At 45.1% G+C, this 25,275-nt stretch overlaps 1 protein-coding gene across 6 annotated transcripts in view; it reads right to left on the bottom strand.

The window, feature by feature from the left end:
- The window catches only part of SNAP47 (synaptosome associated protein 47), a 51,768-nt gene that overhangs the window by 7,683 nt on the left and 18,810 nt on the right, over positions 1-25,275 (bottom strand). For 4 of the 6 annotated variants that reach the window (XM_060636509.3, XM_078452190.2, XM_060636504.3 and 1 more), the window contains 2 exons: positions 15,004-15,494; positions 4,342-4,466 (listed from right to left, as the gene is read on the bottom strand). In XM_060636509.3, coding sequence (XP_060492492.2) covers positions 4,342-4,466; positions 15,004-15,494 — 616 coding nt within the window. Of the gene's footprint in view, positions 1-35; positions 1,033-4,341; positions 4,467-15,003; positions 15,495-25,275 lie in introns of all 6 variants that reach the window. The other 2 variants (XR_013557676.2, XM_078452186.2) reach the window with 2 other exon arrangements.

The following is a 25,275-nucleotide window of genomic DNA, read 5'->3' as shown; positions in this document are numbered from 1 at the left end:
GTCCTCACCCTCACCCCCAGTATGGGGACCATGACCTCACAGCCCGGGTCCTCACCCTGCACCTTGAGAATGGGAACCGTGACCTCACAGCCCGGGTCCTCACCCCACACCCCTAGAACAGGGGCCGTGACCTCACAGTCTGGGTCCTCACCCCGCATCCCCAGTATGGGGACTGTGACCTCACAGCCCGGGTCCTCACCCCTCACCCCCAGTATGGGGACCGTGACCTTACAGCCTGGGTCCTCACCCCACACCCTCAGAATGAGGACCATGAGCTCACAGCCCGGGTCCTCACCCTGTACCCCCAGAAAGGGGACCGTGTGCTCACAGCCCGGGTCCTCATCACCCCACACTCCCAGTACGGGGACCGTGACCTCACAGCCCAGGTCTTCACCCTGCACCCACAGAACGGGGACCGTGAGCTCACAGCCTGGGTCCTCCCCCTGCACCCTCAGAAAGGGGACTATGACCTCATAGCCCGGGTCCTCATCACCCCGCAGTACCAGTACGGGGACCGTGACCTCACAGCCCGGGTCCTCACCCCCGCCCCCAGAATGGGGACCGTGAGCTCACAGGCCAGGTCCTCACCCTGCACCCCGTTATAGGAAGGGCAGGAGCATCTGGTGAACCCTCCTTTGCCACGTCTGTGGCTACACGTCAGGCTGCGGTCCCTGTACCACGGACAGCGGGGAAAGCTAGATCAGGAGCAGACAGGGCAGTGGGGGTTAAGACATGATGGAGAAAACTCCCAGCGAGAGGAGAACTGCATCCAGCAGGCAGCGGACACTGCTGTCCTGACAAACAGGCCGCAGTCCCAAGGCAGGAAAGGCCAGCGCATCAGACGCGAGACATGGTTCACGGCGCTCTGCCAAACCCGTCCAGGGAATCCGGTGCCTCTTCCAGTCCCCGTGGACAGTGGCCGCCGTGGTGAGAGCTGGCCCGCTGCGCTGAGCACGCTGGCCCCAGGGAAACCACAGCCGGTCGTCTCTGTCAGCATCCGAACTGCTTTCCACGTAACAACTGTAACGGCATCTGCCACAGAAACCACAGCTGAACGGGAGGGGGCTGGGGGGGTGGGTCTTGCATTTCTGTTTTCCCCAGAAATTTACCTCATTCCTACTTTCGCTTGAGCTTCAACTACAGCTAAGAATTCTTGTCTAAATATGAAACATGTGTTTCACCTCTAGAGGACGAGGTCCTGTGGAGCTGGGCCCTCCCTGCAGGGGGGGAGGCAGCTGGCTGGTGCAGAGCCCTGCTCTCCTGCAGTGCTCCCCAGCCCCACCACCCAGGGGTCATTGCTTCCCCGCCCTGCAACTGGTGTCCTGACTCACGGCTTGGTCACCTGTGGACAACGGTCAGGACTAACCCCAGGGACGCAGTGTCTCATGGGGAAGGAGGGCACGGGAGCCCATCCTACTCACATCCTGACCTCTACCACCTAGGGAACAGACTGCTGGTTTGAAATTGGAAGGGGCCTTTCAAACCACATGGACGCCACCAGAACCAACAGATGAAATCCCTACACTTCCTATCAAAAAGTCACGCTCCTGCCTCGGCCTCAACACAACACAGTGGGATGCCTTCATAGGAGGGTGGGAGAGGGTCCCCGATCACCCCAGCCTGAGGCCTGTGTGCTCTCATCCTCTCTCAGGAGAACGGGGACTTGTCTGTTATAGGATGAGGGTTTCTCAAGGCCTGAAGCCGTGTTCTGCAGTCAATACGCGGGTCACAAGGAGCAGTCAGTAACCTGCAGAATTTGTGGTTGCAGCTAGAAAGCAGCGTTCCTATGTGTCATTACTGAAAGTGACTAAGTTAGACCAGGGGAAAGAGTGACAGCTCATGCATATTTAAAATATCCCACAGCAAAGATGAATGCCTTTTTTCCAAGGAGGAAATGGCCCAGCTTAAAGGAGACCGTGCCTCTGCAGACGCATCAATAGGACTTCTTTAAAAACAGGTTTAAAAGACGAACGGTCTTCCTGTGTGCCCTGGTGGAAGAGTGAGGTGCCACTGACGGAATAGCCTCTCCAAAGCAGAGCCTGAGTCTGACAAAGTGTCTAGCTATGAACCAGGGAATCCAAGTTTTCTCTACAAATATACCATGAAGCGAATGGGAAGGGCAGAGAGAAGCTGTACACACGCAGGCACTTTGCTGAGTGTCCTGCGTGGGGCCGCGTGCGGGTCCTGAGCGGCACAAACACACACACACCTCCCTGAACACGAGGACTGATGTCTGGTGAACCCAGGTGAGCGTGGCAGGGTGTGGGGGTTTCTACCAGTTCTTACGTTCTACAGACATGTGCTGACATGTCTATGATGTGCACATGCATGGTGTCTAGGCATTTGCTTCAAAATTACTTAAAAAGGAAAAAGTTAAATCACTATTGTCCAGCAATAACATAGGAAGACAAATTAAAATATTTCCGTCTAATATTGTTTAAAGTTCTACTTCTGGACAAAAAGAGGTAAGAATCCAGTGTCAAGCCCTTGAGAGAAATGTGGGTGAGTGAGCATGCTCAGTTGTATACACCCCTGTGGGGCACCTGCACACACACATACACACACACACGGACATACAGACATGCACACAGCACATGCACACACAGCACACACACAGATACATGCACAGCAGATGTACACATACACATGCACAGCACATGAACACACAACACACACACAGACATATACACGTGCACAGCACATGCACACACATGCAGACATACACAGACACATGCACAGCAAATGTACACACACCACATGCAAAGCACATGCACCCAGACATACGCAGATACACACAGAGTACATGCACACATACACAGACATACACACACACAGCACATGCACACACAGCACACACACGGACATATACACACGGCACAGCACATGCACACATATGCAGACATACACAGACACATGCACAGCACATGCACACAGACATACACACATGCAGAGTACATGCACACATACATGGACACACAGACATACACACACACAGCAAACACATGGACACACACAGCACATGTACACATAGCACACACATAGACGCATGCACAGTACATGCACATACAGAACACACACGGACATACACAGACACACAGCACATGAACACACAGACACACGCAGAGCACATGCACACACATGCAGACATACACGTACACATGCACAGCACATGCACACATAGCACACACACAGATATACACATAGGCACGGCACATGCATACACACCACATGCACAGCACATGCACACATAGCACACACACAGATATACACATAGGCACGGCACATGCATACACACCACATGCACAGCACATGCACACAGACATACACAGAGTACATGCATACACACAGCCCACACACAGACATACATAGACACATGCACACATACCACACACACAGACGCATGCACAGCACATGCACACACAGAACACACGTAGACATACACAGACACCCACACAGCATACACACAGACACATGCACAGCACATGCACACACAGAACACACACACACATACACACGCATAGCACACACACACATGCATACACATACACACACAAAGCACATGCACACACAGACACACACACAGCACTCTCACGCAGAGCACACACACGGACATACAAACACATGCACAGCACATGCACACACATACACAGACGTATGCACAGCACATGCACACACAGCCTATACACAGACACATGCACATACACCATACACACAGATGCATGGATAGCACATGCACACACACGTGGACATACACAGATACAGCACATGCACACAGACGTATGCACAGCACATGCACACATACAGCCCACACATGGACATACATAGACACATGCACACACATGTGGACATACACATACACACACAGCACACACACAGCACATGCACACACAGACACACATGGACCTACAGACACACAGCACATTCACACAGAGCACACACATGGACATACACAGACACACACACAGCATATGCACACACAGCCCACACACGGACATACACAGACACATGCATACACACCACACACGCAGTACAGGCACACACAGACACACGCAAAGCACATGCACATATACAGACACATGCAGAGCACACACACACAGTGCACACAAACACAGTACACATGTATGCACATATCTGCACATGTACAACAGGCAGGAGCGGCCACAGGCAGACCGTGTGTGTACAGGCCCACTGGCATGTCTGCATGTCACCAAGTGCAAGGACCTAGAACAAGCACCGCTCTTTCTCTGCTCTCTGCATCTGCAGAGAGCAAGATGCACGGTGGCCCATGTACACCAGCAGGGAGATGTCTGCAGGCGCCATGGCACCGGGAGCGCACATTACCTGTCTCAGTTCCTGGGCGTCCCCCTCGGAAATGAACGGCTGGGTTGTCTGCAGCTGGAGTGGCTGGCTGTCCTGGCTGCCTGGGCAGGGCTCGTGGTGCACGGCCCGGTCCATCAGCCCAGACGCTGGAAAGGAAAGTCAAACAGCCGTGACATCTTCCTGGAGGTGCGAATGACCCAAGAACATTCAGAACTTTACACGGACTGATGTTGAGGGCTCGAGGGCCGTCAGGGCTCTCTCACACACGCACTGGTCCACAGCCTCTGTGCCTGCTGGGGAGGTGGGTGTGGCAGGGCCCTGTCCCTGAGCTCTGCTACGCTGGGCTGGGTGGGGGCTGCCCGAGCCTCACTCCCACCCCAGGTCCACGCTGCTCCCTTAGCCTTGCTCTCACTGGAGAGTCAAGGTCTGGTTCTGTGGCTAACATCTGAAGAAAGGCCCTGTATCCACGAGTGGTCGTTATCCTTGTCTGGGGGAAAAGACCATACGTTTGGAGTATCAGATGTACCATGTGCTGACCCCTGGTGAAACGCCCAGGAAATCCCCTGCTGGAAACTGCAGCACCGAGTCTTACCCCACACAACGCTGTGGTTCTCCAGAGCACAGGAAATGGCCAGCAGCTTGGGCCAAGCAAAGCTGAGTGTGCAGCCGTGCCGAGCTGGGGGTGAGTCAGAGCACTACATGTGGCCCGGCCCTGCTCAGGGGTGTCTCCCGTCCCCCGACACCTGCGCCCGGTGAACTCCTGAGGAGCGGAAGGGCAGACAGGCCCTCCTGTGGGGTGCAACCAACCTCCATCTGCGGCCCTGGGGCATCGGTCAGGGTCTGTGGTCTGCCCTTCTCCATCATGCAAAGCATCCAGGTACGTGGCATAGCCACGTTTATGTTAGGGAGCTGCAGAGCAGAAAGTGCACGGGACGAGAGTCAGCTGTTTGGATGCCAGCATCTCTGGCTTCTGTGGGACAGGAGGCACAGAAGGGCCACCCCAGAGGTGGTGAGCAGTCATCATAGCAGCCGGATGAACGCACAGTCAGGAAAGGAAGGAGAAGGATGCTGGTCTGGGGCGAGCTCCACACATACACAGACTCCCCTGCTACTTGAGTTTCTCCACATAACTCTTACACAGTCATCCTCCCTGAGGAGCAAAGGAAGCACGGCCTCGTCCAGGACAAGTGCAGGCTGGGTGAGGACAAGACACAGGTTTCTCAGGGTCCTGCAGAGGAAAGGGGCCCAGGCCACACAGAGAGCACTCAGGAATGTGTGGGCAGAGCGGGGGCTGCGTGGAGGCAAGACCCTGGGTCTTGGCTGGCCTCTGCTGGAGGAGACCCTGTGCAGGTGTGTGCACACTGTGTGTGTGTCCCATGAGTAGTGGGTCCATGGAGAACACCACACCCTCATCCAGGGGGTCCAAATGTCCTCCCAGACAAAACCATGCATACACATCAGGTTTTCTACTCCATTCTTTAAAAAAAAAAAAAAAAAAAAAAAAAAGCCAGGGGCACCTGGGTGGCTCAGTCGGTTGAACATCCAACTCTTGATTTCAGTTCAGGTCATGATCTTGTGGTTTGTGAGTTTGAGCCCCATGTCAGGCTCTGCGCTGACAGTGTGGAGCCTACCTGGGATTCTCTCTCTCTCTCAAAATAAATAAATAAACATTTTTAATAAAATAAATGCTGACTGCAACCAATGAAATTGCTTTCACAACCTGTGTTCTAAAATCTCCAAAGCCCCATCCTCCTCCAACTTCCTCAGGGCTTTTAATTAGCAAGGAACTTTCCATAGGCCGCAATTCAGTGCTGTTTGGCCTTAATGTGATCAAAGATGTCACCACCTACAATGTTACATAACGAAAAGCACTTTTCTGAAGTGGGCCACAGAAAAGCAGCATCAGAGCCCGGCTGGAAGAATGGAGGCCAAAACAGAAAACCTGGTCTACAGCTGTTATTGGCCTAAAAGAAAGCCAGCTGACACACGTGATGTCACAAGAGTTATCAGTGGAACACAGTGAGTGCAGTTCTATGGCAAATTTCTTCCTCGGTGTCCACTCCCTGGTCCCCCGGGGCTCCCGTCCCACATCACACCGACGTGTCCCCCCCCTTGGCCACGCCAGCAGCAACCACCTTCCCTCGTCACCTGTCCCGGCATCACTCCACCTGCACACTGGCAGTCCCGTGCCGCCCCTGCACTCTGCAGCTGGGCCTCTCCAGCCGGCGTGTCCAAGACTGCAGCCCACAGGGCCCAACACTGTGTGCCTCCACTGCTGCTCACACACCTGCAGCTGTATTCTGGAGGGCTTGCTGACCTCTTCTGAATGTGTAACAAAAGGGGTTTTTACTTAACCAGAAAGCCGAAACAGAATTTTTCTTCCTGGAATATACTAAGTCAGGGCTATTTTTCATGAAGAGCTATGGGTCAGCAGGATCCACACAGAGCTTAGCACCCCCATGCTCTGTACTGAGACCTGAGTCACTGACTCAGTGACTTCAACGCTCTGAAATATCTCCGAAGAAAAATCAATTTCAGTACAAAATAGTTTCTGTCTCTGAAGTCATTAATTATCTCAGTTAAACAGAATCAGCACAAATCGTTCAAGGTACAAGGGAATGTACGGATGATTTCACTTTCTAGGAACAACGACTGGGCTGGGAGGGGCAGCTGTGGACGCACACCTAGCCTCACTGTGTGCCCAGAGCAAGGCCCAGCAGCTGCACCTGGGAGCAGAGCAGAGCCTCCAGAGGTCATTCTCCTTGTCCCTGGGACCCCAACACCTCAACGATGGCTGAGGGATGGGCCCAGAGAACATCAGAGGATGCTCCCTCCCCTGCTTACGCAGGAAGCACAGGACAGAGAGTGGAAACGAGGGAAACAGCAGTCTCCACTAACTACAACCACAACACCGTACTCTGCAAACGTGCAAAACTATAGAGCACACAGCTTGGACCCATGGGTCCTTGGAGGGGATCAAGTGGGTCAGAGCCACACAGCTTCCAGGGGGTCCACTGGGGTCAGGGAGTACCTGTGTCCTAGTGACCACACAGGGAGGGTATATGTGGTAGCATGGTTCCCGTGGCCTAGAGACCACACGGGTGAGGGTCTGTCTGTGGTCACTGTGGTCCCTGCGCCCTGGGATCAGGACTCTACCACCTGGAGCCAGAGTCTTAAATCAGCGATCCTGCACAGGGACATTACTGTCACACAGATGTGTGTACTGCTAGACACCCGGGCCCATCCTGGGTGCTGGAGATGCGGTCATTAAGGTCTGGTCCGGAGTACATGTCCCAGTGTGGAAGCAGGACAGCCAACCAGGGGGCACTGAGGGCAGGCGCTGGGTAAGATCTCCATTTGGTGAGTGAGCAGGTGACCAGGGCCTCTTAAATAGGCAGTCAGAGAAGGTGACCAGTTGGCAAAGATGAAAGTAAGTACCCAAAACTCTGTAAAACACTATGCATGGGCCTTGCTCTGAAGTCCTCCTGAAACCTGTCAGCCCTAGATCATGAGACAACATAAGACAACGTGCCAACCTCCACACAGACACATCCCATGGGACACCACACACGGTTGGGGACAGCAGGCATGAGGGAATGTGGACAAAACGCGGACTTGGGAGAGCGACAGTGTGTGAGCATCGTTTCGTCAGGGGAATCAGTGTCTGAGACACGGGGACTCTGTACCCTCCTTGCAGCTTGTCCCCAAGCTGGAAGCTAGGCAAACACAGCAGTTTTTCCGCTGCTTTCCCCCAAGGTGGACACTGCCCACCTGTGTCATCCGGGCTCCCGAAGCCCCTGGAGACACCTTGGGCCAGCTGGGCCGCTGGCTGGGCCACCTACACTGCACAGGATTGCAGAGGTCTCCGGGAAGTTCCTCTGGGTCCTGTGACTACACTGCCACCTTCTGGCCACAGGCTCTATCACAACAGCAGCTGGAGATGTCCAGCCATGGTCTCCACCTCAGGTGCGGCAGCCAACAACAGAGACACACAGCAAGTCAGACACACCACTCTGCTCACAACCGGGGCCTGTAGCTCCTTCCCCAGCTCCCTCCTCACCACCTGCAGAAGCTCACAGGCAGGCAGGGTGACCTCCCCAAGGGAGGACTCCACGTCTTGATCTGCACAGGCTGATGTTAGTCCTGAGGTGAAAACTCATGTGTCATCCTGATATGGCTCCACTCACTCCACGAACACAGGCCCCATCACTCAATCCAACCCGAATCTGGACCTTGCTCAGGAGGTGTGTGCGGACATGGCTGACGGTAGGTGACTGTGGCTTCCCTGAGGAGGAAGACGTCTGGCCCGTGGTCAGCAGCCCTGGCTGGTGCCCTTCCTGATCCAAACCCTGGCCGCAGGGCTCTGGCCCCTGTGCCATGTCCTGTCTCTGAAGATGCCAGTTCTAACAGAAAGCCCACGAACCACGAATGTGGTGGAGCCCCACGAGGACAAGGGTTGTGGGTGCCCAGCACCATGTCCTTGGTCTCCCCTCACTGCCCAGGCCCCTTGGGTCAGGGTCTTATGCTGGCTTGTACTGCTTACCCTCCTTGGCCCTGTCATGGGCTTCTAAGTCTGGCCTTGAGAGAGGGGCCAAAGAAAAATCTGGGAGCACCAAGAAAATATGTTTTTTTTTTTTTTTTAAATGTTTTATTGTTATTTGAGAGAGAGAGAGTGCACACATGCGAGCAAGGGAGGAGCAGAGAGAGAGGGAGACACAGAATCTGAAATAGGATCCAGGCTCTGCCAGCAGAAAGTCTGACATGGGACTCGAACCCATGAGCCACAGGATCACGACCTGAGCTGAAGTTGGATGCTCAACCAACCGAGCCACCTAGGCGCACCAAAAAAATACGTTTTTTAAATTAAGTTTTTACATTAACATTCCCAATGTCTTGGTATTTATGGGACCAGGTCTATTTTTAAGCACATTTCTTCTTGAAACTTCCATCTAGAATAACATCACAATATTCATGTGTTAGGGAAATTGGTTATACATTAGCACTGAAATCAATCACTTCAGAGAAAAAAGAAACCAGGACAGTAAAAACATGTCTCTCACTTTAACAGACACCTGGCAATCAAAGTTAATAAGGAAGGACTACTGGCCTGTCAGAAAAATTGCTATAATATAGAAGTAAGATCACATATAACACCAGTATTAGAAAATACGATACTTTATGACTCTGGGATTTCTTAAGCTGGACTCAAAAACAAACTGAAGGTGAAACATGGTGGATGTGACCACAGCAACATTAAACATTTCTGTGGTGGAGAATGACCATCTGGGAGAGGTACTGGTAGCCCCTGAAGTCAACAAGGGATACATATCTACAAAAAATAAGGTGCTACTACAGATCAAATGAAGAAACAGCACGGTAGAAAAACAAACGGGATAGGCAGTCCACAGAGACAAACCTGTGAGGCCACAAAACAAATAAAAGGTGTGAGACACGCCTTCTCACAATCATTCACAGAGACAAAAATACAGACTAAAGACATGGGGCGACTGGGTGGCTTAGTCGGTTAAGCATCCAACTTCAGCTAGGGTCATGATCTCACGATTTGTGAGTTCAAGCCCCGCGTCCAGCTCTGTGCTGACAGCTCAGAGTCTGGAGCCTGCTTCTGATTCTGTGTCTCCCTCTCTCTGCCCCGCCCCTGCTCACGCTCTGTCTCTCAAAAATAAATAAATGTATCCCACTTGATCATGGTGAGTAATTCTTTTTATATGCTGTTGAATTCAATTTGTTAGTATCTTGTTGAGAATTTTTGCATCCATATTCATCAGGGATATTGGCCTTTAGTTCTTTTTTTGCTGGGTCTCTGGTTTGGAAATCAAAGTAATGCTGGCTTCATAGAATGAGTCTGGAAGTTTTCCTTCCTTTCTATTTTTTTGAACAGCTTGAGAAGGATAGGTATTATCTCTGCTTTAAAAGTCTGGTAGAATTCCACAGGGAAACCATCTGGTCCTGGATTCTTACTTGTTGGAAGATTTTTGATAACTGATTCAATTTCTTCGCTGGTTATGGGTCTGTTCAAGTTTTCTATTTCTTCCTGTTTGAGTTTTGGAAGTGTGTGGGTGCTTAGGAATTTGTCTATTTCTTCCAGGTTGTCCAGTATGTTGGCATATAATTTTCATAGTATTCCCCGATAATTGCTTGTATTTCTGAGGGATTGGTTAATAATTCCATTTTCATTCATGATTTTATCCAATTTTTTTTAACGTTTATTTATTTTTGAGACGGAGACACAGCATGAAGAGGGGAGGGGCAGAGAGAGAGGGAGACATAAAATCTGAAACAGGCTCCAGGCTCTGAGCTGTCAGCACAGGTCCCGACACAGGGCTCGAACTCACGGACTGTGAGATCATGACCTGAGCCAAAGTCAGCCGCTTAACCGACTGAGCCACCCAGGCTCCCCCATGATTTTATCTGTTTGGGTCCTCTCCCTTTTCTTTTTGAGAAGCCTGGCTAGAGGTTTATCAATTTTGTTTATTTTTTCAAAAAAACCAACTCTTGGTTTCATTGATCTGCTCTACAGGTTTTTTTAGATTCTATATTGTTTATTTCTGCTCTGATCTTTATTATTTCTCTTCTTCTTCTGGGTTTGGGGTGTATTTGCTGCTCTGCTTCTATTTCCTTTAGGTATGCTGTTAGATTTTGTATTTGGGATTTTTCTTCTTTCTTGAGATAGGCCTGCATTGCAATGTATTTTCCTCTCAAGACTGCCTTCACTGTTTCCCAAAGCGTTTGGGATAGGCCTGCATTGCAATGTATTTTCCTCTCAAGACTGCCTTCACTGTTTCCCAAAGTGTTTGGATTGTTGTATTTTCATTTTCATTTGTTTCCATATATTTTTAAATTTCTTCTCTAATTGCCTGGTTGACCCATTCATTCTTTAGTAGGGTGTTTTTAACCTCCATGCTTTTGGAGGTTTTCTAGACTTTTTCCTGTGGTTGATTTCAAGTTTCATAGCATTGTGGTCTGAAAGTGTGCATGGTGTGATCTCAATTCTTTTATACTTATGAAGGGCTGTTTTGTGACCCAGTATGTGATCTATCTTGGAAAATGTTCCATGTGCACTTGAGAAGAAAGTATATTCTGATCCTTTGGGATGCAGAGTTCTAAATATATCTGTGAAGTTCATCTGATCCAATGTATCAATCAGGGCCCTTGTTTCTTTATTGATCCTGTGTCTAGATGATTTATCCATTGCTGTAAGTGGGGTATTAAAGTCCCCTGCAATTACCACATTCTCAATAAGGTTGCTTATGTTTGTGATTAATGGGCTGCAGGGCTGGTTCAACATTTGCAAATCAATCAATGTGATACATCACATTAATAAAAGAAAAGATAAGAACCATATGATCCTGTCAATTAATGCAGAAAAAGCATTTGACAAAATTCAGCATCCTTTCTTAATAAAAACCCTCGAGAAAGTCAGGATAGAAGGAACATATTTAAACATCATAAAAGCCATTTATGAAAAGCCCACAGCTAATATCATCCTCAATGGGGAAAACTGAGAGCTTTCCCCCTGAGATCAGGAACACGACAGGGATGTCCACTGTCACCGCTGTTGTTTAACACAGTGTTGGAAGTTCTAGCATCAGCAATCAGACAACAAAAGGAAATCAAAGGCATCAAAATTGGCAACGATGAAGTTAAGCTTTCACTTTTTGCAGATGACATGATACTGTACATGGAAAACCCAACAGACTCCACCAAAAGGCTGCTAGAACTGATAACATGAATTCAGCAAAGTCGCAGGATACAAAAGTAATGTACAGAAATCAGTTGCATTCTTATCCACTAATAATGAAGCAACAGAAAGACAAATAAAGAAACTAATCCCATTCACAATTGCACCAAGAATCACAAAATACCTAGGAATAAACCCTTACCAAAGATGTTAAAATTCTGTATGCTGAAAACTATAGAAAGCTTATGAAGGAAATTGAAGAAGATACAAAGAAATGGAAAAACCTTCCATGATCATGGATTGGAAGAATAAATATTGTTAAAATGGCAACACTACCAAAGCAATCCACACATTCAATGCAATCCCAATCAAAATTGCACCAGCATTCTTCTAGAAGCTAGAACAAGCAATCCTAAAATTTGTATGGGACCACAAAAGATCCCGAATAGCCTAAGTAATACTGAAGAAGAAGACCAAAGCAGGAGGCATCACAATCCCAGACTTCAGTTTCTACTACAAAGCTGTCATCATCAAGACAGCATGGTATTGGTACAAAAACAGACACATAACCAATGGAATAGAATAGAGACTCCAGAATTGGACCCACAAAAGGATGGCCAACTAATCTTTGGCAAAACAGGAAAGAATATCCAATGCAACAAAGACAGTGTCTTTAAGAAATGGTGCTGGGAGAACTGGACAGCAACATGCAGAAGGATGAAACTAGACCACTTTCTTACACCATTCACAAAAATAAACTCAAAATGGATACAGGACCTGAATGTGAGACAGGAAACCATCAAAGCCCTAGAGGAGAAAGCAGGATAAAACCTCTCTGACTTCAGCCGCAGCAATTTCTTACTTGACACATCTCCAAAGGCAACGGAATTAAAAGCAAAAATGAACTATTGGGACCACATCCAGATAAATAGCTTCTGCACTGCAAAGGAAACAATCAACAAAATTAAAAGGCAACCTACGGAATGGGAAAAGATAGTTGCAAATCACATATCAGACAAAGGGCTAGTATCCAAAATCTATAAAGAACTCACCAAACTCCACACCTGCAAAACAAATAATCCAGTGAAGAAACAGGCAGAAGACATGAATAGACACTTTTCCAAAAAAGCCATCAAGGTGACCAAAAGACACATGAAAAAATGCTCAATGTCACTTCTCATCAGGGAAATACAAATCAAAACCACACTGAGATACCACCTCACGCCAGTCAGAGTGGCTAAAATGAACAAATCAGGAGTTATAGATGCTGGAGGGGATGTGGAGAAACGGGAACCCTCTTGCACTGTTGGTGGGAATATAAACTGGTGCAGCCACTCTGGAAAACAGTATGGAGGTTCCTCAAAAAATTAAAAATACTGATGAGTAATGGATAAAGAAATTGTGGTTTATATACATAATGGAGTACTACGTGGCAATGAGAAAGAATGAAATATGGCCCTTTGTAGCAACATGGATGGAACTGGAGAGTGTTATGCTAAGTGAAATAAGCCACACAGACAAAGACAGATACCATATGGTTTCATTCTTATGTGGATCCTGAGAAACTTAACAGAAACCCATGGGAGAGGGGAAGAAAAAAAAAAAGAGGTTATAGTGGAAGACAGCCAAAGCATAAGAGACTCTTAAAAACTGAGAACAAACTGAGGGTTGATGGGGGGTGGGAGGGAGGGGAGAGTGGGTGATGGGTATTGAGGAGGGCACCTTTTGGGATGAGTACTGGGTGTTGTATGGAAACCAATTTGACAATAAACTTCACATACTGAAAAAAAAAATTAAAAATAGATCTACCCAATGATCCAGCAAAAGCACTGCTAGGAATTTACCCAAGGGATACAGGAGTGCTGATGCATAGGGGCACTGGTACCCCAATGTTTATAGCAGCATTTTCAACAGCCAAATTATGGAAAGAGCCTAAATGTCCATCAACTGATGAATGCATAAAGAAATTGTGGTATATACACAATGGAATACTACTTGGCAATGAGGAAGAATGAAATATGGCCTTTTGTAGCAATGTGAATGGAACTGGAGAGTGTTATGCTAAGTGAAATAAGTCATAGAGAAAAAGACTGATACCATATGTTTTCACTCTTATGTGGATCCTGAGAAACTTAACAGAAGACCATGGGGAAGGGGAAGGAAAAAAAAAAGTTAGAGAGGGAGGGAGCCAAACCATAAGAGACTCTTAAAAACTGAGAATAAACTAAGGGTTGATGGGAGTGGGAGGGTGGGGAAAGTGGGTGATGGGCATTGAGGAGGGCACCTGTTGGGATGAGCACTGGGTGTTGTATAGAAACCAATTTGACAATAAATTTCATATTGAAAAAAAAAAAGAGAAAGAAAATAAATAAATGTAAAAAAATTTTTTAAAAAGAAAAAAAAGACTAAAGACGTGACCGAGATGTTACTGACACCCATCAGGAAGGTGAGCCTGAGGAGTCCGGTGGTCCCAGGCTGTCCAAAGGCATACATCCAGCCCCACGCTCTCCATGGAGACACACGGGAGGACTCCATGGGCCCTTGCCAAGGCCTACAAACCCACAAAATGTATCTGCATGGTTGTCCAGGATTCTGATTCCCAGACACATTCCTGGAATGGGCCCAGGTCGGGGGTGCAGAGCCGGCATGCTAGTGTCAATTAAGTCCCACAGAGGAAAGAGGTGAAAACACCTACCCTGGAGCCCTCCTCTGTTCTGGATAGAAAGCAGACTCTGGAGAAACCTGCCTGGCTCCCATTTGAGTGTGTGGTATACCTGAGTCTGGGACTTGCCCACTTCGAGGTGGCAGGAACTAAGGAAAGAGGCCCGAAGTTGTTCTCACCTGCTAACAAATGCACAGTTGCTGGTGCCTGGAAACCAGCAGCTGCTCCAAGCGATGCCTCAAATTATGGATGTGCCACAGGCATGCTGCATTTGACCATGATTCTGGAGACTTGTGCAGGGCCTGCACCAGCAGTCACTCACCTGTGTGCCACATGGAGCAGCCCTTCTCTGCTGGGGAGGAGGTTTTGGTGCTGCTGGGTGTCAGGGCGTCTCCTAACACCTCCATCTTTTTGCTGAACTGCACCTCCAAAACGGGGATGGCCTCTGGCATCCTGGCAGATATCAAGTGATAGGCTATGTCAGGCTTCCCAATGAACCGCTGGCGGATGCTGATCTCATAGGGCGTGTGAACCTTAATGTCATCCACGTCTTCTCTTTCGAACCTGTGCATGAGCGCAGAACTCGAATCATGGATTTCCAGTCCAGACACTAGGACGGTGAGACTCCCTGGTTTGACATGGGATGATGTTCTCTGGGAGACAACAGCAGGAATTCTGACCACTACCCCTTCCTTCCCAAGAGTTTTGGGACTAGCCGTTGAAGCGTCTCCCTTAAGCTTTGTTTCTGATGGCATTTTCCAAAGCTTGGAGCTAAAGGGCCACCAGGAAGGTGACTCCAGCTCTGTCAGCAACCTAAAAGACCAAACAAAACACAGAACAGTCAACGGGGTTTCAGTGCGTTTTCTTGAAGACTGCTTTAGCCTTCACACAGCACTTAGCCATTTTACAGGGCTACATTTTACCCAAGCACTCCATAAAGCAGAAGAGCAGGAATTACTACCCCGTGCTTTAGAAAAGAAAACCGAGGCCAAGAGCATATCTCTTCTGTCTACAGACACAAAGCTATCAGTAATAAGCCCACAATAGAAACACATGTCTTTTGGGGTGCCTGGGTGGCTCAGTCAGCTAAGTGTCTGACTCCTGATTTTGGTTCAGATCATGATCTCGCAGTTTGTGAGTTTGAGCCCCAGTCAAGCTCAGTGCTGACGGCGCAGAGTCTGCTTGGGATTCTCTCTCTCCCTCTCTGATTCACCCCTGCTGGCACTCTCTGTCTCTCTCTACAAATAAATAAATAAACTTAAAAACAATTTTTTAAAATAAAAATAAAAAGGAAAAGAAACACACGTCTTCTGAAAAATGTTGCTCTTTTCACGTTTGACCCTGGGTGATTCTGACTCCAAATAAATCCTGATCTGAATCTATAGAGAGCCATCGGATGGAAATTTCTGCAGTAATCTGTCTGTCCAATATGGTAATAGGCACATGTGGTTACTGGGCATCTACAGTGTGGCTCCTAATGCAGGACTGAATTTTAAACTTAATTACATGTGGCTAGTGCCTACCATATCAGACGGTACAGCTGTAAAATAACCACTAATAACACCACAAGATCTATCTTGTGATGAAAAAAAAAAAATAGAAGCAGGAAAGGAAAAGCAAAGGAACAAAGATCAAATGGAAAAAATAGAAAATAATCAAGGTGGCAGACTTAAATATAGTCATATTAGTAATTATATTAAATGTAAATAGACCAAATCCTCTAATTTAAAGGCAGATTGTCAGCCTGGATTCAAAAACAAAAACAAGACACAGCTATATCTTGTTTACAAGAGACTGTGAGATATAAGGGCACAGACACGTCAAAAGCAAAGGTATTGGTAAAAAGATGCATCGTGCCAGTAGTAAACCTTAAGACAAGGATGTTACCAAGGATAAAGACAGACAATGCATAATAATCCATCAACAATCCACCAATCCAACAAAAAGACTGAATACTAAACAAGTATATCTGACAAAATTTCAAAATTCATTAAGCAAAAACTGACAAAACTAAAAGAAGAAATAGACAACCACAGTTGTAGGTTTTAACAAATTTATCTCCATAATATAGCAAGAAGACAAAAACAATTAGTAAGAATATAAACACTATTTAAACAACTCAACTTGATTGATATTTATGGAACCAACATCTGTCTGCTGAATACACTCTTTAAAGTGTATTCAGAACATTAAAAAAATGTAACACATCTCAATAAATTTCAAGTATTGAAATCATACAGAACATATCTTCTGTCCTCAAACAAATGACATTTGAAATTAATGACAAAAGGCTAATAGAAAATCCTCAAATATCTGGAAATTAAATACGATTCTAAATAAAGGGAATCAAAAAAATCTGAAGTGAGTGAAACAAACCAATATGCAAAAAATGGCAGGGTGCAAGTGGAACAGTCATGAGGAAAATTTATAGCTTTCAGTGGATGTTGGAAAACTTCTTAGAAGGATTTAAAATCAGCGATTTAAGCTTCTGTTTCAAAAAGTTATAAATTGAACCCAAAGTAAGTAGAATAAAGGAAAAGCAGAAATCAATGAAATTGAAAACAGAAAAAAAGAAAATATTAAAAAAGCCAAAAGTTGGTTCTTTGAAATAATTAAAAAAAAAAAAAAAAAAAGAAAACCCTTACAAAAAATGATCCAAAATAAAACAAAGAAAATGCATATCACCAACATCAGGAGTGATGGAGGCATCACCATAGAGCCTTTAGCCCTGGAAAGGCTCCTAGGGGATACCATACCCAACTTCACACCAATAAATTGGACTTTTATGAAACAGACAAAACACTCAAAAACCACAACCTTCCAAAACTGAAGCAAGAAGTAGTTCAAGAGTATGAATAGCCATAACGAAGTAGCAGAAAGAGAAATTGAGAAAAAAAGAATCTCATTTACAGATGTACCAAAAATAATAAAATACCTTAGGAATAAATTTAACCAAAGAGGTGGAAGACTTGTACTCTGAAAACTATTAAGACATTGATGAAAGAAATTAAAGATGACACAAAGAAATGGAAATATATACCATGCTCACGGACTGGAAGAATTAATATTGTTAAAACATCCATACTACCCAAAGCAATTTACAAATTTAATACAATCTCTATCAAAACACCAAGAGCATTTTTCACAGAATTAGAACAAATAATGCTAAAATTTGTATGGAACAACAAAAGACCTCAAATAGCCAAAGTGATCTAGAGAAATAAGACCCAAGCTGGAGTTATCACAATCCCAGATTTCAGGATATACTACAAAGTGACAGTGATCACAACAGTATGGTATTGGCACTAAAACAGACACACAAATCAAAGGAACAGAATAGAGAGCCCAGAAATATACCCACACTTATAGGTCAATTAATCTACGATGAAGGACACAAGAATATGCAATGGGGAAAAGACAGTATCTTCAACAAATGGTGTTGGGAAAATTGGACAGCCTCATGCAAAAGAATAAAATAGGACCCTTTCTTACACTTTACACAAAAATAAGCTCAAAATGGATTAATGGATTAGATGTGAGACATGAATGCATAAAACTCCTGAAAGAAAACACACACAGTAATCACCTAGACATTGGCTTTAGTAACATATTTGTGGATATGTCTCTTTAAGCAACGGAAACAAAAGTGAAAAACAAACTGTTTCATTTTTTATTTTCATAAAATAAAAAGCTTCTGCACACCAAAGGAAATCACTGATAATACAAACAGATAACCTACTGAATGGAAAAAAGATATTTGCAAATAATACATCTGATAAGCAGTTAATATCTAAAATACATAAAGAACTTATACAACTCATCACCAAAACAAACTAACAAACAACCCAATTAAAAAATGGGCAGAGGATCTGATTAGGCACTTCCCCAAAGAAGACATCCAGATGGCTAACAGACACATAAGCATAAGAAGATGTTCAACATCACTCATCATAAGGGAAATACAAATCAAAACTACAATGAGATACCACCTCACACCTGTCAGAATGGCTAAAATTAACTCAGGAAACAACAGATGTTGGTGAGGATGCAGAGAAAGGGGGACCCTTTTGTACTGTTGGCTGGAAGTGCAAACTGGTGCAGCCACTCTAGAAAACAGTATGGAGGTGTGTCAAAAATTAAAAATAGAATTACCATATGACCCAATAATTTCACTACTGGGTATTTACCCAAAGCAAATGAAAACACAAGTGGTAAAGATATATGCACCCCTATGCTTACTGAGGCATTATTTACAATGGCCAAACTATGAAAGTAACCCAAGGGTCTACCCATAGAAGAATGGATAACGAAAACGTGATACACACACACACACACACACACACACACACACACACACACAGAGGAATATCACTCAGCCACAAAAAAGAATGAAATCTTGCCATTTGCAATAACATGGATGGACCTCGAGAGTATTATGCTAAATAAAATAAGACAGAGAAAGACAAACACTACATGATTTCACTTATATGCAGAATCTAAAAAACTCAACAAATAAACAGAAAAAGAAAAGGCAGAAACAGACCCATAAATACATAGAACTGATGGTTGCCAGAGGGTAGGGGGGTTGGGTAGAGGAGCAGAATGGGTGAAGGGGAGTGGGGGATAGAGGCTTCCAGTTAAGGAACGAATAAATCATAGGGGTAAATTAAGATACAGCACAAGGAGTATGATCAACGATACTATAATAGTCTTGGACACTGGTAGTGAGCACAGCATCATGTATCAACTTATCCGATATGCTATCCACTGAAAATTAATGTAACCTTGTGTACCAACTACACTTCAATTTAAAAAGGGGGGGGGGCGTGGACATCCACCCTTACCTGCTGCACTAGGGTCCTTCCCCAAGCATGGGATTACGGTACAGGAGGCCACATGAAGAGCCAGTAGCAACAACGGAAACCTTACGGGTGCAGGGGGGTGCACCTCTAGGGGGGTGGTAACAACACCTCCCTAATTCTCCCAGTTAGGGCACTGTTAAGCCCTTAGTTTATCCCAAAATTCACATGGAAACACAAAAGACCCAGAATAGACAAAAACAATCCTGAAAAAGAAACAAGTTGGTGGACTCTTGCTGAGTGCAAACTTACTACACGGTCATAACAATGATGATGGTGTGGTACTGGTGAAAGGTTACAGCGTGGATTAATGAGATGGAACTCAGAGTCCAGAAACAAACCTTTATCCTTATGGTCAACTGGTTTTCGACAAGGATGACAAGACAATTCAGTGGGGAAACATCCATCTTTCAACAAATATTGCTGAGATCACTGAATAGCGTCATACCAAAATAAATAAATAAATAAATAAATAAACAAACAAACAAATAAATAAATAAAATAAAAAAGAAAAGAAAAAAGAAATTTGATTCATTTCTCACATCATTCACAAAAATGAACCCCAAGTGGTTCAGGGACCTAAACAGAAGAGCTAAAACTATGACTCTTGGAACAAAGCAAAAGAATAAACCTCTGTGACTCTGGATTAGGCAATGAACTGGATATGACACCAAAGGCAAGTGACAAAAAAAAAAAAACAAAAAAACAAAAAAAACAGGTACATTGGTCTTCATCAAACTTAAAATCCTTTGGCCTTGTGTCCAGCCAGGTCTGGGCCCCATCTGTGCGCAAGGCACAAGCAATCAGGCCTGCGTTTCATGGTGCCCCGAGGGTGAGGGGAGGGAGCAGCAGAGAAGGAGAATGAGGACCTGGGAGGGTCTTCTGTCTTCCGAGGTGTGCTCCCCTTGAGTTGGCTGGGCAGTATCTGAAGGAGCAAAACTGCAAAGCTCTGAAATGCTCATGTTGTGAATGTGAAAGACCAGTGTTGGCTTCGGAGGAAGAAAAGGCTATAGATGCTATTATGTTGAAACCAAAATAAAAACAGCTAATGATTTTCTCTGGTCACTTAAACCAGAGAAGCCAAAATAGGAAAAAGACTTTTTGCTCATCTGTTGGGTTGGACTAGTTTTTCCCTCCATGAACACTGGAGAGAAAATGGACACGTTCTGTTTTTGAAAATGTACAAAGTAAATGATTCTCTTGCTCTAAGTTATTTCAAGAAGAAAGAATGAATTGAACAGTTATGAGCTGGGAGCATAATAGTATGTTTTGAGAGTTGTTCTAAAGCACAAAAAGTGGGGCATCTGGCTGGCTTAGTAGGTAGAGCATGCAACTCTTGATCTTGGGGTTGTGAGTTCAAACCCCAGGTTGGGCACAGAGATTACTTACAAATAATTCTAAAGCACAAAAAGTAGAAATATTATTTTCAAACTTGACTCTTTAAGGAAACGACACAATCTGTACATCCTCTATGAATAATATGAAGACCACTGATGGGACTTAAAATTGATAACATGCAGGGGCGCCTGGGTGGCTCAGTCGGTTGGGCGGCCGACTTCGGCTCAGGTCATGATCTCGCGGTCCGTGAGTTCAAGCCCCGCGTCGGGCTCTGTGCTGACAGCCCAGAGCCTGGAGCCTGTTTCAGATTCTGTGTCTCCCTCTCTCTGACCCTCCCCCATTCATGCTCTGTCTCTCTCTGTCTCAAAAATAAAATAAATGTTAAAAAAAATTTTTTTTAAAAAAATTGATAACATGCAGTCTGGGGAGAAAATGTCTATTGGGAAAGTTTAGGATAAAACTTTCTTTTGCTCAGTCTGTCCTTTTAGTTCTAAAATAAATTGTGCTTGATTCATTGGAGAAAAAAAATTAAAATCCTCTGTGATTCAAAACCACCTTCAAGAAAGACAATCCACAGAAAGAGAGAAAATATTTTCAAATCATTTATCTGATAAAGGGATTTCTACCCAGAATATATAAAACTCCTACAAAGTCCATAATAAAAAGACAACCACATAAAAAATGGTCAAAGAATTTAAAAATAAAATAGACCTATGGGAAAAAAGCATATGAAAAGATGCTTATTATCATTAGGAAAATGATTGTGTAATGAGACGTCACTTCACACCCACTATGATAGTTATAATAATAAAGCAGACAATAACAAGTGTTAGTGATGTTGTGGAGAAACTGGAGCCCCCATACATTATTGGTGGGGAGGTGAAACATGGCACAGCCACTTTGGAAAACAATTGGTCAAGTTCTCAAAATGTTAAAGAGAGACCCAGCAATTTCCTAACCAAGGGAAATGAAAACAAATGTTCATGCAAACACTTGTACACAAATGTCTATAGCAGCACTATTCATAATGGCCACAAAACAGAAACAACAAAATGTCCATCAAAATTGGTCAATGGACAAACAAGATGTGATAGATCATATAACAGAGTATTGGTCAGAAATACAAACTAATGGGGTGCCTGGCCGGCTTAGTCAGTAGACTCTTGATCTCAGGGTTGTGAGTCCAAGCCCATTTAAAGTAGGTATGGAGCCAGAAAGAAGGATGGAAGGAAGGAAGGAAAGAAAAGAAAAGAAAAGAAAAGAAAAGAAAAGAGAAAAGAAGAACAGAAATATAAAGTAACAAAGTACTGATCTATCCTACAATGGAGATGAATCTCAAAAACATGACACGGTGCAAGAAGCCAGACATATGTTAACTCTCTAAAAAGACAAGTCTACACAGAAAGACTAGATCAGTGGTGACCTGGGCAGGGCAAGAACAGAGTGACTGCCAAAGGGCTTGAGGTGACTTTTGGGAGGGATAGAAATGTCCTAAAATTTGGACTACAGTCTTGTCTGTACAACTCTGTAAGTTTACTAAAAATCATTGAATTGTTTACATACAGTGAGTAAATTTTATGGTATGTAATTTAAAAGCCTGTTCTAAAAAATCTACATATCAGAGACACATCAGAATAAAACAGTCAGAATATCTAGGATAGGGAGGAAAAAATGTAGGCACAATCCTACCCAACTTAGCAATCATGTACACTAGGAACACAATGGGAAATGTCCTCAAAGTGCTGAGCTACACTTGGCTCAACTGTGAAGAGCCAAACTGTCATTCCAGAGTGCCATTTTCCAACCTCTGAACAGAGGCAATACCAGTTACTCACAGATGCCAATGAAAACACAACCAGACCAATTACCTCAGCAAGTAGCTTCTACCAAACTCCTGAAATCAAAACTGGGTTACCAACTTGTCTTCATTTCATTTAAAGAGAGACATGGAATGCCAAAAAGTAGGAAGTGCATAACACAGAATTTTAATATTTTGTTTTCTAGAAGTTCTATGCTGCTTTTGACTGCAGAGAGGCTGGCATAGAGGTTTCAGCCACGATAAGCCCAAGTGGCTTCCCAGCCAGAGGGAATTCAAAGAGACAAGACCCAATTCCTAAGAACATCTTTGTCGGTTCACTAGCTGAACAGAGACGCAATGAAAGAGAAACTTCAATGACCACATATAACAAGAGAGACACACTTTGCAAAAATAGTTGGGAAAAGATTCCAATTCCAGCCATAACCCTCAACAAGCAAAGACCACTAATCCCCAAGGAGTAGAATTAGGTTTCCAGAGTGTATCAGTCAGTTCAGGTTACTGTAACAAATACCACAAACTGCATGGCTTGAACAACAGACATTTATTTCTCAGTTATGGAGGCTAGGAAGTTCAAGATTAGGGTGCCAACAGATTTGGTTTTGGGGAAGAGCTCTCTCCCTGGCTTGGAGACAGCTACCTTCTTGTTGTGTCTTCGCACAGCAGAGAGAGAGAGGAGAAAGAGGAAGAGGGAGAGGGGGAGAGACAGAGAGAGAGAGGAAGGGGGGGAGAGAGGAGGAGGAGGAGGAGGAGGAGGAGGAGGAGGAGGAGGAGGAGGAGGAGAAGAAGAAGAAAAGAAGAAGAAGAAGAAGAAGAAGACGAGGAAGAGGAGGAGGAGGAAGAGGAGGAGGAGGAGGAAGAAGAGAGAGACAGAGATTTAGCCTCTTCCTCTTATCCCATCATGGGGGCTCTACTCTCATGACCTCATCTAAACCTAATCACCTCCCAAAGGCCCTGCCTCCTAACACTATCACACTGGGGTGGGGGTTGGGGGTGGTGGTGACCTCAGGGACTTCAGGTGAATTTCAGGGACACAAACATTTAGTCCATAACAGATTTACCACAACAGAATGTGCACTTCTCAAGAAAAAATGATAAAACATACAAAGAAAGAAGAAAGTATGGCTGATTCATAAGGCCCATACTCATCTCTGAGGAAGTCCTAATATTTTATCAAAGATGTTACACCAAAATCTTAAATATGTTCAATGAGCTAAAGGAAACTATGGACAAATAACTGAAAGAAATAAGAAAAAAAATGTCTGAACAAAACAAGAATATTAGTAAAAAGAAATTATGAGAAGGAAACAAATTCTAGAGCTGAAAAGTGCAATCACTGAAATGAAAAACTTGCCGGAGGGATTCAACAGCAGATTTGACAGGGGAGAACAGAGAATGGGTGAATTTGAAAGTAATACCTTTGAAATTACCCAGTCTGAGGAGCAGAAAGGAAGGAAAATAAAGGAAGAAAAATGATCAGAGCCCAAAGGACACCATCAAACATATCCATAAATGTATTATGGGAATCCCAGATGGACAAGAGAGAGAAAGGGACAGAAAATGAATTTGAGGAAACATTGGTTGAAAACTTCCCAAATCTGATGAAAGACATGAATGTACACATTCAAGAAGCTCAACAAACTCCAAGGGGGATAAACTTAAAAAGAGCCACATCAAGATACATTATAGTCAAACTGTTGAAACCCAAAGAGAAAAACAGAATTTTGAAATGAGGAGCCACGTTCAAAGGATTCACAGTAAGAGATGGTCCAACATAATCAGCCAGCCACCAAGTAGCAGGCTGAACACCCTGGAGACTAGAGGCATATTGGAGACTTGGTGTTGGTGGCTGTGGTCAGGCTGGCCTTGGTGAGCTGAAGTCTGTGCTGCTGGACCCAATCATAGCTTCCATCCCTGTCACCATGGCCACTTTGTTCATGGGCTCAGTGGGTAACTTCAGGAGGTGCTGGGGAAACAGACCAACGGGTATCTAGGGCACAGGTCATCCTATCCACTGGATTATTACAATCCTCCTCTGCTGAAGACACCCTTCAGTGAGCATTCACGTGAGGCACATCTTTGCCTTTTTTCCCAACCAGAGAAGTCTATCCAACACTTCTGCCCTGGATCTCCTCGTCATGAAGTTTCCAGTCCTGTTTCTTGTTTCTTCCAGTCCTGAACATCAGCCAAACCACTGGCTGCAGCCAATCAGCATGCAACTGAGCATCTGGCCATTCCTCCTTCCAAGAACCCTGTTGAGCAGAGTGCCACACACTGGTCACCAATCTCAGGGGAGGACTCAAACACTTTTGCCCACAGCATCCTGGTATCGGAGTTACCATGGAGCACAACACAGTCCAGCACTGGACAGAGCAATGCCATACTCAGCTTTCCTAGTGCAGAGAAGAGCAGAACAGAACCAGCTCTGGTAGTGGCCGCTGGTCCCCTGGCAGCCGATGCAGGACAACAGGCTTATGCACATCCTTTGAATGCTGTAGTTCAAGGACTGCCCCCTCTCCGTGGACTCTGATATATGAACTCTGACAGCTGGCAGAGTGCTTCAGTAGAACAAATGAGTACC

Source organism: Panthera onca, chromosome A1 (assembly GCF_046562875.1).
Source record: "Panthera onca isolate mPanOnc1 chromosome A1, mPanOnc1 haplotype 2, whole genome shotgun sequence".
NCBI classification, from domain to species: domain Eukaryota; kingdom Metazoa; phylum Chordata; class Mammalia; order Carnivora; family Felidae; genus Panthera; species Panthera onca.
This window is presented reverse-complemented; position numbering and strand designations above follow the sequence as displayed.